At 45.0% G+C, this 16,927-nt stretch overlaps 1 protein-coding gene across 1 annotated transcript; it reads left to right on the plus strand.

Annotated features, from left to right (window-relative positions):
- Window positions 1-1,229: 1,229 nt before the first annotated feature.
- Window positions 1,230-15,475, plus strand: LOC118232589 (endothelin-1 receptor-like; the record flags this gene model as incomplete). Its single annotated transcript, XM_035427650.1, has 7 exons — window positions 1,230-1,601; window positions 6,050-6,177; window positions 10,489-10,687; window positions 12,350-12,502; window positions 12,985-13,118; window positions 13,460-13,568; window positions 14,791-15,475. Coding segments are annotated over 7 exons (1,236 nt in total), but the record flags the coding sequence as incomplete, so codon positions are not given.
- Between the last annotated feature and the right edge of the window lie 1,452 nt (window positions 15,476-16,927).

Genomic DNA, 16,927 nt, shown 5'->3' on the forward strand with positions numbered 1-16,927 from the left:
TCTGGTTTATTAATTACTGTTTGCATCAATAAAACATGCTTTGTACACAGTTTACTCTAAATAAACAATATTAAAAAAATACAAAATATAAATTTTGAAAAATCAGGTATGGTATTTTTTTGAAAGAACCATTTTGTGATATGACTGGCCCAAAATCAGAAACTGACATGCAAACTGAGGAAAGCACTGTGATAATGCAATGCCTGGGTTTAAAACCAATTAAAACTAAAAAATGACACAAAATACAAATATCATTCTTTATATTTTGACACTTCATGCAACACCCAGTCAGTGCTTCCAGGAATAACAGAGACACGACGTCATTGTTTTAACTGAGGCTGGTCACGCGTGGCCCAGAGATGCCCCTTCGCTCATCAGGAGTAATTATGTCTCTTAAAGCAGCATCGGTACTCCCCTCCCTGTGAACATTAGCCATTACTGCTCAGATACTTAGCTACATTGTGAAGTGTATGCAATGTCTTGCTAAATTTTTTTAAAAAACCTCTACAAATTGTGTTTTATTTTTACAATGTATTTTATGTTTGTTCAGACTTTTGAGTGTGAAAAAGCATACTCCGTTTGTACAGAGGAACTGTGTTTAGGAGTAAGATGCCGGACACCAAACTATTTTCTCAAAAATGACTGCTGGGGAAACTGTTTTTCACATCTGTCAGCCTTGAGCTGTCTACTGGTTATATACTTCTAAATCAACTAACAAATCTATCAAATTTCTGCCGTAATTCAGTAAAATGATAAATAAAAATAAATATTTATTTACCCTTCATTTGAACTTTGGATCAAATTTCTGCCGTAATTCAGTAAAATGGACAAAGCTTGGCTAATTTGTTCCAGGAACAGCGTCGGTTGGGAAGTGGGAATGTCAGACCTCTGAGCCTTGCCATGCCAGCCCTTGGCGCACGCTCGTAAAATGTCTCTTATCTTTTCCTTTCCCAGAAAGGCTGTCCAGCAGCCCTTATCGGTGTATCTCTTAATCGGAGTGTGGAATGCGTGTAGGAATGGGCCCTGTGGCCCTGCTGCTGGCGCTGTTCTGCACGACCGGCTGGGGAGCGGGTCAGACTAACACCACCAGCAGCGACCTGGCCATAGAACCCCCCACCCAGCGGGTGCGTGTCCCCCACACCCAGCCCCCAGCCCTCAAACTCCTCTCCACCCTGTCCCCGGCCCACGATTCCCCCTCCACCCTGCCCCCGGCCCTCGAACCCCCCTCCACCCTGCCCCCGGCCCTCGAACCCCCCTCCACCCTGCCCCCGGCCCTCGAATCCCCCTCCACCCAGCCCCCAGCAGCTGACCGCCCCTCCGTCGGCCCCCCTCCACCCACGGGGTCCAATGGCTCAGTGAGGGTGGGGCCAGTCCCTCCTCCGCTCTGCACGCAGGACACGTCCATCAAGTGGATTTTCAAATACATCAACACCGTCATCTCTTGCATCATCTTTGCGGTGGGCATGGTGGGGAATGCCACTCTGCTGAGGATCATCTACCAGAACAAGTGCATGAGGAACGGCCCCAACGCCCTCATCGCCAGCCTGGCCCTGGGGGACCTGATCTACATCACCATCGACATCCCTATCAACATGTACAAGGTAGGAAGGATGGATGCTGCTGGATGGTGAACATCTCAATGGTACATTGTGCTTAACTTCAGGCCATTTGGAAGATGGGCTTTCTCATGGTGACAGATCCTTAAAAATGTATAAGCTCAAATGCAGGCAGAGGAAATATGATCAGTTATAATACTGAAATTCTTGAACAGAAGTTTTTAGTCTCAGACATCCGATATTGGACTGTCAGAGTAATTTGGCTTGTCCTTGGAAATGGCAGTTAAAACTATGCTATAACTTTCAGAATGCTATGATTAACCTAAATTATGATTAACCTAACCGAAGTGAACTTTTAACACAATGATTAGGTTCACTTCCTCCAGAAAAACCTGAATTACACAGAATTAAGCGAGTTATATCTTAACATACATTATTCAGGTAAATGGCATTCATACTTTTCTATGTGTGCTAAAAGCCTTTAAAACACTGAGATTTGTTGGGTCTAAGGGCTGCCACTCCATTGGCTAAGACACTTGGCTGGCACAGTTATGATCTCATGGTGACAGGTGACTAGCAGGGACTGCTGGCTCCCTGTACATGGAGTTATCCTCAGATAAAGCACAGACACAGCACTGATACAGTATAGATACAGGACAGACACAGTACTGATACAGCACAGACACAGGACAGACACAGTACAGACACAGCACAGATACAGGACAGATACAGGACAGATACAGGATAGACACAGCACAGATACAGCACAGATACAGGACAGATACAGGATAGACACAGCACAGATACAGGACAGATACAGGATAGACACAGCACAGATACAGTATAGATACAGGACAGACACAGCACTGATACAGCACAGACACAGGACAGACACAGCACAGATACAGGACAGATACAGGACAGATACAGGATAGACACAGCACAGATACAGCACAGATACAGGATAGACACAGCACAGATACAGCACAGATACAGGACAGATACAGGATAGACACAGCACAGATACAGCACAGATACAGGACAGATACAGGATAGACACAGCACAGATACAGGACAGATACAGGACAGACACAGGGCAGACACAGGACATATACAGGACAGATACAGCACAGATACAAGACAGATAACAGACAGACACAAGACATATACAGGACAGATACAGGACAGACACAGCACTGATACAGGACAGACTCAGGACAGATACAGGACAGATGCAGCACCGATACAACACAGATAAAGGACAGACACAGCACAGATGAAGGACAGACACAGCACAGATACAGGACAGACACAGCACTGATACAGTATAGATACAGCACAGACACAGGACAGATACAGCACAGACGCAGCACAGATACAGGACAGACACAGCACTGATACAGGACAGACACAGCACTGATACAGTATAGATACAGCACAGACATAGGACAGATACAGGACAGACACAGCACAGATAAAGGACAGACACAGCACTGATACAGTATAGATACAGCACAGACACAGAACAGATACAGGACAGACGCAGCACAGACACAGATACAGCACAGATACAGGACAGACACAACACTGATACAGTATAGATACAGGACAGACACAGCACTGATACAGCACAGACACAGGACAGATACAGGACAGACACAGCACTGACACAGCACAGATAAAGGACAGACACAGCACTGATACAGTATAGATACAGCACAGACACAGAACAGATACAGGACAGACGCAGCACAGACACAGATACAGGACAGACACAGCACAGATACAGACACAGGCACAGCACAGATACAGACACAGATACAGGACAGACAAATCCATGCTGGTGAGGTCTGTCTCTTGCAGTGAAAACAGTACATTTCAGTGGCATGTATGCTGTGATCAGGTTGTGCCAGTGTCCGGTGAAATATAAAGAATGAAAAGTTCTGAAATATTGACTCTCATGTGAGGTTAGCATTCATTCCGGGCACCTAATTTCCCTAAATCAGTTTTGAGAGTGAATCATTTAACAGTAATTTTCACTAAACTCATTATGACTTTATATTTTCTTACCTTGTGAATGTACTTTTGTAAGTCACTTTGGCTAAAAGTGTCTGGCAAATGACAAACTATAAATGATAATAACAAGCAGTACAGGATGGTGGTGGTAGTACGCATTTAAACACTGGAACTTGCTCATACTGCACAGAGGAGCGGCCTAAAATTGTAGGGTAAAATGTACCTTTTCTCCTAAGATGGAGGGCAATTTTGTCTTGTTATTGTGACTTAACGTGCATGTGCAGACGAGATCAAAGGGTTGGGGTGACGGTCCCAGTATGGGCCGGTCCCGGATCGGAGAGCCAGGGGCTTATCTCTGCAGCACTCTACTGTAATCTCCAGGCCCTGCGATGAGTGTGGCTGAGACCGGGCCTCCTAAAATAAACACACGAGACGCCGCCAGGTCAGAGAACCAGAGCCTGGCCGTTCCACCGGCTACCTCATCCTGCCTTCGGCTTGACCTCACCACATGGCCAGCGCCTGGAAATTATCAGCATGACTTCCAAATCGACAAAACCAACATGTTTACAGTTTTCTGTCTGTGCGGTTTACAGAAAGTAAATTAATTTAATCAGCACAGATTGTGAAAGCAGTCTTAGTAATGAACAGTTCTTGCCATGTAATTATCATTTGTTTATGTTGGATTGTCAGTGAATAATAGTAAAACTACAGTAAATCACTTCTAGATTGTAAAAACCATTAGTGAACAATGTTTGTTCTAGTTAAAGGCAACAGAAAACTGCTCCACCATTCAATAAATTAATTCAGCATCTGTGAACAGAGAGGATTTGGCATAGACCGAAGCAGTAGTAAACTCAATCTCTGTGTTTTTATTTGGCATCGACCGTAAAGCCCATTCTTGGGGCACAGGTTGCCCCCTGGTGGAGCGGAGGTTGACCACTTCACTTCAGTTTTTTGTTTTTCAGTCTGCATGTTGACACAATAACTGACAAATTTATGTATGGAGTTGCAGAACAAACAAAGGTTACTGACTTTCAGACAAGAAACAAATGGTCAGACCTTAGTGATGCTGTTTATTGTATATTTTGCCAACACTAATGGGTGATCTCATCTGAAGGCAAAAAGAAGCTCTTTAACTTGAGATGGGTGCTTAATCCATTTTGCAAGGGGTTATGACCCTAATCATTATTTTTGGCTAAGACGCGTTGTACTGTGTGTCATTTTGACTGCCACTGATCCGTCCCCAAGCCCAGCACTCTGTGACAGCTCGGGTAACTCAGGTAGTTGCCTTGTCGTCCTGCGTTCTGCAGGGGAGCCGGTCAATGGCGATGCCCATGTCATGGGAAAGGGAAAGATTCATTCAAACTGTCCCCAGGAATCTCATTCTGACAGGACTTCCGCAGAACGCAGCGGTGTTCAGACAGAACACATCCTGAGCAGCTCACAGACGAGGCATTCTCAGAGTAAGGGCCTCGAAACGGACAGGAAACCATTCATCAAACTGAACTCTTCTGACTAGAATTTCAGATGAACTCAGTCATCACCTCTCCAAGTTCACAGTCAGTTGTTTCAACATAATGTTGGCTATTGTAAGTATTGTAATTTTTTTAAATTTAAAAACCAGAGCTAACAAAGCAGAATCACCAGGAAGGAAAACTGAATGGAAAAGTTAAAGCATTTCCATATCTCCAGTAATCAAAGTTCAAAACCACTTGTCATTAAGTGACAAAGCTAACGTGTTGGTTTGCAGCTTATACACTGGAAAAGCAGCCCTAGAGCAAATGTGTCATTTTAATCAGTTTGCCAGGATTAAATCAGGCAATAAAGCAAACATGGCACGACATCTGAATTCCCCAACCAAAGTGTCTGGAGTTGGGAACAATGCCAGCCCCTCTCCAGAAATGTCCATCATTTGTTTGGGTTTAAATGATTCAGTCAAGAGGCTTTTTGAAAATCCCACTTTGTGGCTCTCAAGAGCCAATTTCTGCATAGTTCAGCCACAGAACACCTGCTGTTCCCTCTAGGGTGATACAAGAGCTGTAGTCTGAGTGTCAGACCCATTAAGTCAAGGACTCAGACTCGATCACTTTGACACTCAGAGCAAAGCAGAATGCAGCACTTCAGCGCTCGCAAGGAAAGAGGCCAGATGTGGAGATGTGTTCACCTTGTTGAGGGTGGTGACATAGATTCAGTGACACAACACAGAATCAGCACTGCTGGTGTGTCTGTCCCCCTCAGCCAATCACAGTGACGCTGTGTCTGTGTGTCTGTCCCCTCAGCCAATCACAGTGACGCTGTGTCTGTGTGTCTGTCCCCTCAGCCAATCACAGTGACGCTGTGTCTGTCCCCCTCAGCCAATCACAGTGACGCTGTGTCTGTGTGTCTGTCCCCCTCAGCCAATCACAGTGACGCTGTGTCTGTGTGTCTGTCCCCCTCAGCCAATTACAGTGACGCTGTGACTCTTCTCCCCCATACAGCTCCTGGCCGGAAGGTGGCTCTTGGAAGACCATCCTTTCGGACTCTTCCTGTGTAAACTGGTCCCCTTCCTGCAGAAGGCTTCTGTGGGCATCACAGTCCTTAATCTGTGTGCGCTCAGCGTAGACAGGTACAGTATTACTCCCTGTGTTACAGACAGGTACAGTATTACTCCCTGTGTTACAGACAGGTACAGTATTACTCCCTGTGTTACAGACAGGTACAGTATTACACCCTGTGTTACAGATAGGTACAGTATTACTCCCTGTGTTACAGACAGGTACAGTATTTACATCCTGTGTTACAGACAGGTACAGTATTTACTCCCTGTGTTACAGACAGGTACAGTATTTACTCCCTGTGTTACAGACAGGTACAGTATTACTCCCTGTGTTACAGACAGGTACAGTATTTACATCCTGTGTTACAGACAGGTACAGTATTACTCCCTGTGTTACAGACAGGTACAGTATTTACACCCTGTGTTACAGACAGGTACAGTATTACTCCCTGTGTTACAGACAGGTACAGTATTTACATCCTGTGTTACAGACAGGTACAGTATTTACACCCTGTGTTACAGACAGGTACAGTATTTACACCCTGTGTTACAGACAGGTACAGTATTTACACCCTGTGTTACAGATAGGTACAGTATTACTCCCTGTGTTACAGACAGGTACAGTATTACTCCCTGTGTTACAGATAGGTACAGTATTACTCCCTGTGTTACAGATAGGTACAGTATTACTCCCTGTGTTACAGATAGGTACAGTACAGTACAGCCTCAGACTGTAACTGAATAATAGGAATCATTGGAAAAACAGTTTTAAAGTCATTTGGAATAATTGGACCTTTGGAATAAATCATTTTTTCTGCATTCTTGTAGAATGTCTAACTTCCCGTTTTAATGGAATAAATTTGTGATCCAGGGTCACTTTAATACTTTAGCTGTTATTCATTATTTGACTAAATAAACAACTAAACATCAAATAACCATGGATTTGATTCGTCCAGGGGAAGAATAGCGCTGGTAATATTCATTTTTAGTGGGGTATGGGACACATAATATAACTAGCTGTAGATATATTATGCATGTACGTTAATAAGAGGCTTTGATGTTTGTGAATGTCCGCGCAAGCCAACATCTGCAAAAGATAATCTCCTGCGTACGCTGAGGTTATGTGCAGAATGTATTCGTGCCTCGAGGACATTACCCAGCACAAAAGAACCTTTCAGCGTCGCTCAGGAAATGTGGTGTCCATCACTAACCAGGGAACACGCCCTGCCCTTTTCCTCCGACCTTTGACCCCTGACAGAGCAGGCCTGCGGGCCTTGAAAGAGCCACCTAGAAAGCTGTTCACACGGACACTGCACTCCACGGGGCAGGAAAAGCTTTTAGTTAAAGCCAGATTTGACCTTTGACCCAAGTGTCACCTGTCTGAAAAGTAAGGGAGGGAAAAGCCAGTGAGGTTCTATGGCCATGTTTATTCTCTTGTCCTGGTAAAGCTCCTTTGAGGACTGTGGACAAATGGTTCCGGAAAGATTAATTAGTTCCCTCATTTCACTTAAGAGGAAATAGAGGGTGTGAGCCAGTTAATATCGTGTTTGAGGTGAGCAGTTGCGGAAGTTAATAAGGTCATTTGGAATTGTCTGCTTGGCTCCTCCTTATGAGAACGTATAGAGCAGTACTCCATCAGTAGATGTGTATATAACATCCAAGACACACACAGATACAAATATATTTTAAAACGCCAAAATAAGAGGTTCTCCCATTTGTAATACATTGTATAGTATTCCCCCCTCCAAAGATAATTAGTTATGCCCTTCAGAAGCTGAAAAGACAAAGAGGATGCAAGCACTTACTGTTTATTTATGCTGCCATTGCAGGCGTAGTGTGCAGCTGAAAAGCTTTCTGAGAGGGTTCTAATGTATCCTGTTACATTGGCATTTTTACACATCAATGCACTGCTGTGTGTCTTTAGCCACAGGCAATATGATGCAGCTTTTGTGTCTTCTTTTTTCAATGTAGCAGAATGTAGGTTGAGTTCATATCTCTTAAACAGTTTTATATATTCTATGCTTACCTTCATTTCATATGTGAATTTAAAATGTCTGATCTTTTTGTTACTTTCCTACTGAGATTCCCAAGCTAAAGTTGCGTGCCAGACAAGCAAACAAAAGTCCATGTGCAGGATATTGACTAAAAGCAAATGAGAGGATTTTTCCAGAAACAGGCTCTTTGTCTTGTAAACCTTATATGCCACCAAGTGGAAAAAAGGGCAGAAGTATCCTTCTCTTCCTGTCACGATGCAAATATTTACATGTGCACTAACGGAACCTGGAAATACTAACGAAACTCTGAGAGAGAGACAAAAAGACAGACATCTTTTTAAAAAAATTGACACGGCATATAATGTTTGCAGCGGTCAATTTTGTTTTAAAACAGTTGCTCTGAGGAATCGTGAGAAGGATTGTAAACTCTACTCAGGCGTAATGATCGCAGGATAGCAGCCATCTTGAAGCCATTCAAAGTTTTTAAAAAATGCTGGTAGTTGTTGGTAATTATTCATGCTGCATGCCACAAAAAGTGTTTTGATGAGGAAGATATGTTGAAAGAGCGTGCCAACAGGACTTTGCTGTGAAAAGTCATTTATGTTCCTCAGAATAGAAATATAAATATATTTTTTTTGTTAAAAGTAGCCTTTATCTATTTCCCTCATGTACTGATGGTATTGCATGCGTACAAGCCTGCTGTACACTGGAGAATTTCTGGCCAAGGTAGTTGTACATATAGGACCACAGTCTTCACATGCAGAGTAGCTGAATGTAGAGCCTATTCCATTAGTGCGTACTCAGACCAGATGACGGACGTGGTCTGAAATGGCGGATTACAGGAGCTTTCTGGTAAGCTTGAGTTGGGCAATCAGTATGTTACAACCAAGACTAGAACACATGTAAGATGGTGAAATCACCTGGCTTTAGTGAGGAAACCCAGCTGCTTTCTCCATGCTGGATGAAGGGTGGCTTAGGAAACCTGACAGTGCAGAATTTTAGTTGTGAAATTTTGTCTTCATCTTGCCACAACAGGAAGTGTCTGTCTGGCCACTTTTCTCTGGTGACCTTTAAAGCATCTCTAAGGGCAGATAGTCATCAGTTCGTGAATTTTTCAGTTTAGTTTAGTTAGCCAGCAGTTTGTCCATGTTTTAGTTTTAGTTTAGTTAGGCAACAGTTAGTCCATGCTCCTACATTAGCACAGCTAGTTTTAGAACAGATGTAATGTCTTTTGACTGCCTTGGCTGACAACAGCTGCTTGTGGCCTCAACAGCAGGGAAGTATAATGCAGAAAAGCACATGCCTAAGCATGGGCCCAAGAACAGTACCTTGGGGGACCTTGCACTTTTTGCCAGACAGTTCAGAAGAATCCTCTTCATATTGATCTGATAAAATATATAAATATATGTAAATTACATAATTGCTCAGAACTGAAAAATAAAGACTTACCAGTTCAGTTTCATTTCAACTCTAATTTACTGCACCTGATTCTACTCATTTACAGCTCAACAAGATCTCTAACTGTTGAATGAGGTGTGTTTTGTTAGGGTTGGAATGAAAACCTACAGGATGACAGATCTTCAGGAAAATGGTTGGCAAGCACAGATGTAGACTGATTTAGAGAAATGCAGCACTTGGGGCAGTGGTACAGAGCGGGTCATAAGGCTGTTTGTGGTACTCTCTGTCCCAGGTACAGGGCGGTGGTATAGAGCGGATCATAAGGCTGTTTGTGGTACTCTCTGTCCCAGGTACAGGGCGGTGGTATAGAGCGGATCATAAGGCTGTTTGTGGTACTCTCTGTCCCAGGTACAGAGCGGTGGTATAGAGCGGATCATAAGGCTGTTTGTGGTACTCTCTGTCCCAGGTACAGGGCGGTGGTATAGAGCGGATCATAAGGCTGTTTGTGGTACTCTCTGTCCCAGGTACAGGGCGGTGGTATAGAGCGGATCATAAGGCTGTTTGTGGTACTCTCTGTCCCAGGTACAGGGCGGTGGTATAGAGCGGATCATAAGGCTGTTTGTGGTACTCTCTGTCCCAGGTACAGGGCGGTGGTATAGAGCGGATCATAAGGCTGTTTGTGGTACTCTCTGTCCCAGGTACAGGGCGGTGGTACAGAGCGGGTCATAAGGCTGTTTGTGGTATTCTCTGTCCCAGGTACAGGGCGGTGGTATAGAGCAGATCATAAGGCTGTTTGTGGTACTCTCTGTCCCAGGTACAGGGCGGTGGTATAGAGCAGATCATAAGGCTGTTTGTGGTACTCTCTGTCCCAGGTACAGGGCGGTGGTATAGAGCAGATCATAAGGCTGTTTGTGGTACTCTCTGTCCCAGGTACAGGGCGGTGGTAGAGAGCGGATCATAAGGCTGTTTGTGGTACTCTCTGTCCCAGGTACAGGGCGGTGGCCTCATGGAGCCGGGTCCAGGGCGTCGGCATCCCGCTGCTCACGGCTGTGGAGATCATCTCCATTTGGGTCCTGTCCATCTTACTGGCTGTGCCAGAAGCCATTGGGTTCAGCATCGTCACCTTCGACTACAAAAACGTCACAATGAAAACCTGCATGCTCTACCCACAGACCCCATTCATGATGGTACAGTACTTCTTATACACTCATTTTAGAAGGGTTTCATATATTGGATCTATATACATGGTTCACTGATGCTCTGAGCTGACTGGCCTTCCTCACAATGCAATGAAAATATCAACATACTGTAGCAATGTACAGTTCTGAGTATACTGGGGAAATAATTTTTATTACCATAGTTAAAACAAACCCAGCACACCCGGGTGTCCTGACAGTCCAGAGCTTGCTGCATTGGGCAATGATGTGGTGGTAAGCTGCTCGTATAAACCAGACATCAGTCAGTGTGTTTGTTATTCAACAACATCACAAACCGAAGAATAACAAACATGTCTCTGAAATTAAAGCTGCATGCGATGCATCCCCAGCCCTTCATCCCAATAGGAATGGAAAGCTGTAATGTGCTCTTATAACACTGGTCTGCCACCCACACAGGAAGTGCTGAAACTGCATGCTGTTCTAACATGCTCACCAGGGAACTAGTAACTTCTTACACCAGCCATAGAGAGGCTCGCAGGAGAGCTCTCACTGATTACAGGAGGAGTGCATCTCTTTGCTTTGGCATCTGGTGACCTGTAAGTGCCTGGGGAGTCACTAGGACGTGTTTATGCAGCAGCAACCTGAGGACCCAGGTTATGGTAGACCATCTGCTGCAGGCTGCCAGCCAATGTTGGGTGATGACCCAGCCCAGGCCAATGTTGGGTGATGACCCAGCCCAGGCCAATGTTGGGTGATGACCCAGCCCAGGCCAATGTTGGGTGATGACCCCACCCAGGCCAATGTTGGGTGATGACCCAGCCCAGGCCAATGTTGGGTGATGACCCAGCCCAGGCCAATGTTGGGTGATGACCCCGCTCAGGCCAATGTTGGGTGATGACCCAGCCCAGGCCAATGTTTGGTGAAGAGACTCAAGCTCAACCCTGTATTGTCTGGCTGTAAGACACGTAATGAGTAACAGAGTCCCTTGGGGGCTTAAGAATTTTTGTTTTTAAAGGCAAGTGGCACATTCTTAGCCATTATGTACTCTGAACTATATCCTTTTACTGTATACATTACAGGCTGGGTATTTTACTAGAAAAGAACAAGTAGGCTATTAAAGACTTTGACCTTTTGCTAAGCCATTGTTTGCAATGGGAAACATGGGAATCCCATGGTGGGAATGCACATATATAGCAGACCAGTGTGTGTATTCCCAATTGCCCCATGTGTCTGCAGTGTAACACACAATTCTAATCTTAAGGGCTGCAGGCATCTGCAAGGGTATTATGGCTAAACACGCAGTGTCTGAGGGAAGCTGATGTAAATCTATTATGCTGGAAAACTACGGGCCCTGTTAAGAGCCTGACCCTGATTTGTTTGCTTGTATGAAGAGCTTTAATGACTTTGTTTATACACGTAAGTACCTAATCATCTAACTGCGATTAGGCTTCTCAAAATATCAATTATTTCCTATGGAACTTTTCACACAACCCAACCTGCTGTGATGGTTTGTTTTCAGAACATAATGTGGGAAATATGAGCTCATAAACCAGCTCTATGGATTTTGAAACTCCATAAATCATGGTAGAGATGTTTGCTTTGAAGGTCCACAGAGTTTCCTTGTGTATATTTCAGTGCAGAGAGCTCTGTCTAGTTTGCTTCCTGTTTCTAAACCTCTGCTCTTCTCTTCAGTTCTACATGAATGCCAAAGACTGGTGGCTTTTTGGCTTCTACTTCTGCGTTCCTCTGGCCTGCACAGCCATATTTTACACCCTCATGACCAGTGAGATGCTCCACCGCAGGAATGGGAGTCTGAGGATCGCTCTGAGCGAGCACCTCAAGCAGGTGAGAGACTTATTGAACTATGTGAATAATGTGAAACTGCGTATTAGTAACACATATATTAAATGTTAAAAGTGATGAAATTCCTAAATCATTATTCATGGCAATACTCTGGGGCAATACTCTCTCGCCTTGGTTACTTACACAGGAAAGGACTTTTCTGGCTTTCAGTTGCACTCATTCACTTATTCACTTATTCACTCATTCACTTATTCACTTATTCACTCATTCACTTATTCACTCATTCACTTATTCACTTATTCACTCATTCACTTATTCACTTATTCACACATTCATGCATTCACTTATTCACTCATTCACGCATGTATTCCAGCCATTTTATCTGACTGCTCAGAGGTCCTGTTATAACATATTTAAGGAACCCTTAACACTTTCATAAACCTTGGGTGATGGGTGATGAAAATCCTGATTTTTACAGATCTTTGTTACGATGCTCTGTCTTACTGGTGTTTTTCCTGTTTCAGAGGCGAGAGGTGGCCAAGGCGGTGTTCTGCTTAGTGCTGATATTTGCACTGTGCTGGTTTCCTTTGCATCTCAGCAGGATATTAAAGAAATTAATGTACATTCCCAGTGACACCGGGCGCTGTGACCTGCTCAAGTAAGTAGACATATTTAGTTTCTTAAATAAATTGAATAAATATAAGCATTTTTTAAATTTACTAAAATATGTTCCTTGTGTACAAAATAGAGCTAGATCAGTTGGTACCACAATAATAGCTCTGTTTTAGTTAAAAAGAACAGACTTACATGATAACCGTTCATTTAGAAGTCATTGATAATTATTTTTCTTTATTCTTCATTGTTAGAAAGCATTTTAAATGTCATCAAGAAATAGCTTTACATTTCAGAACTGTCGACCCCCATGCAATTACATGTTTTGGAGAACACTCCACTGGAGGGATTTAAACTTAATTAAAATGATTTTCCTCTTAATTTTAGCTTCTTGTTGGTGCTTGACTACCTCGGCATAAATCTGGCCACTGTCAACTCCTGTATAAACCCCATCATCCTCTATTTTGTCAGCAAGAAATTCAAGAACTGTTTCAAGGTACGCCCCCTGCTGGACATTGCCATGCTTGTTGGTTTTACCCACCGCTTGTTGGAAGAGAGACAAACATTTAGCAGATCCATCTTCAGAGACAGTTTTATTTTTTAAAATTGTAACGATAAGGACGGTTTCTTCACTCACTTCACTCACGATGTGAAAGCAGCTGAATGCTGCCAGGGCAAGGCCACATGCTGCACATTCCCTCAGCGTGAGACAGGCCAGCGTGAGACAGGCCAGCATGAGACAGACCAGCGTGAGACAGGCCAGCATGAGACAGACCAGCGTGAGACAGACCAGCGTGAGACAGGCCAGCGTGAGACCGACCAGCGTGAGACAGGCCAGCGTGAGACAGGCCAGCGTGAGACAGACCAGTGTGAGACAGGCCAACGTGAGACAGACCAGCGTGAGACAGGCCAGCGTGAGACAGACCAGCGTGAGACAGGCCAGCGTGAGACAGGCCAGACATCCCCTCTCACGCTCTCCAGAGAGATAACCGACCCCCAGCCCTCACGGTACCTATTACACCAACCTAAAGCACCTGAAGCAGCACTGCACGGCACAGCAACTGGGGCGGCCACACTGGAAACAATTCGACACGTAAAGAAACCTCTGCATCATTTAAAAAATGTTACCCTCAAACATTAAAAGAGAGATTGTTGCCCTGGCATAATGTTAGGAAATCTATCTGAGACCACAACAGCAGACTGGAATGTTTACATTATAACAAAAAATTTTAATTGTTTGATATTTATTCCACAGCTGTTTATACTAATAAGAGTCATGTTAAAGCCATGTATATCCTAAGAAAGTAGATTGCGGGAAATTCACTAATCCGCGCTTTCCAAATTTGGGCACAACCTTGTATTTCCTCCATACATACCATATAGGGAGCAAACCATGTCTGCTTGTCTTTTTTATGTAAAAAAATGGCCCATTATGTCATTGGGGAATACTGTACAGTGGAAGACGTTTGTTATGTACACATTTGTGATCTATGGATCTTGGTTCTTCTGCTGTAGCTGTACATCATATTAACCTCTCTCTCCCTCTCTCTCTCTCTCTCTCTCCCTCTCTCTCTCTCTCTTCCCCTCTCTCTCCCTCTCTCTCTCTCTCTCTTCCCCTCTCTTCCCCTCTCTCTCTCTCTCTCTTCCCCTCTCTCCCCCTCTCTTCCCCTCTCTCTCTCTCTCTCCCTCTCTCTCTCCCCGCCCCCCCCCCCCCTCAGTCATGTCTGTGCTGTTGGTGTCACTCAGGGATGTTGGTAAACAGCATGGTGCCCCTGAATGGGACGAGCGCTCAGTATAAAACACAGGAGGCCCACAATCACAACCAGGACCGCAGCCTGCGGAAGGACAGCAACACCTAAGCCCCTCCCCCCGGACACCCCCCCCCCCCCCCCCCCCCCCACTGACAGGAGTCATCAAAGCTTCATCAGGGCCATCTGCACCCTAAAGGACAGAAACAGACCTGATCTGGTGACACATGCTAGAATCTCAGGTTTCAAAATCAGCTTTCACTTCTGCAGGAAGACTGAAGTGATGCTGAGTGTGACGCAGCAAGAAATACATTTTACAAGAACACGACGGCAAGCCCATACAATGAGACCAAAGTGTCCTTAACCACGTTTCATAGCTCTCCCAAAACCCTGAACAAAGTCAACACAGGAAGGGCCAAGAATGCTTGCACAGGACGAAAGGGCACGGTAACAGGTCACAGGTGAAAGCAAGCTATAAACAGCTCTGCTCAGCTAGCACCATGTCAGTCCATTCATCCTTTATCTATACCCCTGGGCAGGGTCGCGAGGGGTGCTGGAGCCTATCCCAGCGTGCATTGGGCGAGAGGCAGGAATTCACCCTGGACAGGCCACCAAACTATCACACACCATTCACTCACCATTCGCTCACACTCATACCTATGGGGAATTTAGAGTCTCCAATCCAATTGGCCTACCTGCATGTCTTTGGACTGTGGGAGGAAACCAGAGTACCTGGAGGAAACCCACGTGGACCCGGGGGATTTGAACCCAGGACGCCACTCTGAGGCGACAGTGCTACCCATATTTTTTTTAAATTCATATTAAGTGTGCTGGTGTCAGCAACACCGCTGACAGCTGCAGGGAGCAGCTGCAGGGGGGAGACCGTGTCGGGCCCACCCTGGTGTTCGTTGGAGGACGTTACACTGCGCTTGGTTGTGGTGACCCACCCTGGTGTTTGTTAAAGGACGTTACACTGCGCTTGGTTGTGGTGACCCACCCTGGTGTTTGTTAGAGGACGTTACACTGCGCTTGGTTGTGGTGACCCACCCTGGTGTTTGTTAGAGGACGTTACACTGCGCTTGGTTGTGGTGACCCACCCTGGTGTTTGTTAGAGGACGTTACACTGCGCTTGGTTGTGGTGACCCACCCTGGTGTTTGTTAGAGGACGTTACACTGCGCTTGGTTGTGGTGACCCACCCTGGTGTTTGTTAAAGGACGTTACACTGCGCTTGGTTGTGGTGACCCACCCTGGTGTTTGTTAGAGGACGTTACACTGCGCTTGGTTGTGGTGACCCACCCTGGTGTTTGTTGGAGGACGTTACACTGCGCTTGGTTGTGGTGACCCACCCTGGTGTTTGTTAGAGGACGTTACACTGCGCTTGGTTGTGGTGACCCACCCTGGTGTTTGTTAGAGGACGTTACACTGCGCTTGGTTGTGGTGACCCACCCTGGTGTTTGTTAGAGGACGTTACACTGCGCTTGGTTGTGGTGACCCACCCTGGTGTTTGTTAGAGGACGTTACACTGCGCTTGGTTGTGGTGACCCACCCTGGTGTTCGTTGGAGGACGTTACACTGTGCTTGGTTGTGGTGACCCACCCTGGTGTTCGCTGGAGGACGTCACACTATGCTTTGGAGGTTTGATCTGCACAGGGTACAATCAAGAGCCTTTTCATATTTTTGGGAAAGCGCTGATGTTGTTCATACACATTTTCTTCAGAAACGTGAATTACGCTCATTCAACAGTAACAGTTACTGGAGCTGCCTGCTCCTGGGCTCTAAGCCAAGCCACCTGCCCAGGTGAATGAGGACTGAAGGGTCTGGGCCCAGGCCAGCACTTTTACCACATTAGCCTATTACTGACTAAATATTAAAGTATTACATGCAGTATTTATGAGATGATTATTCGAGATAATCCACTTGAAATATAGATAATATGCTTTTCCCAATATGTATTATAAATGGTGTTGCTTATGGGAGAAAAATATGGAATTGGCTGAATTGAAACTGAAACGAAAAGGTGTGTTTTACCTTGATTGTCCTTGAGAATGTTAATATTTGGGTTTCACATTATTATTTATATTAAATTGTCTGTATAAAGAATCCAGA

The sequence above is a fragment of the Anguilla anguilla genome, chromosome 7, assembly GCF_013347855.1.
Source record: "Anguilla anguilla isolate fAngAng1 chromosome 7, fAngAng1.pri, whole genome shotgun sequence".
In the NCBI taxonomy this organism is placed as follows: Eukaryota; Metazoa; Chordata; class Actinopteri; order Anguilliformes; family Anguillidae; genus Anguilla; species Anguilla anguilla.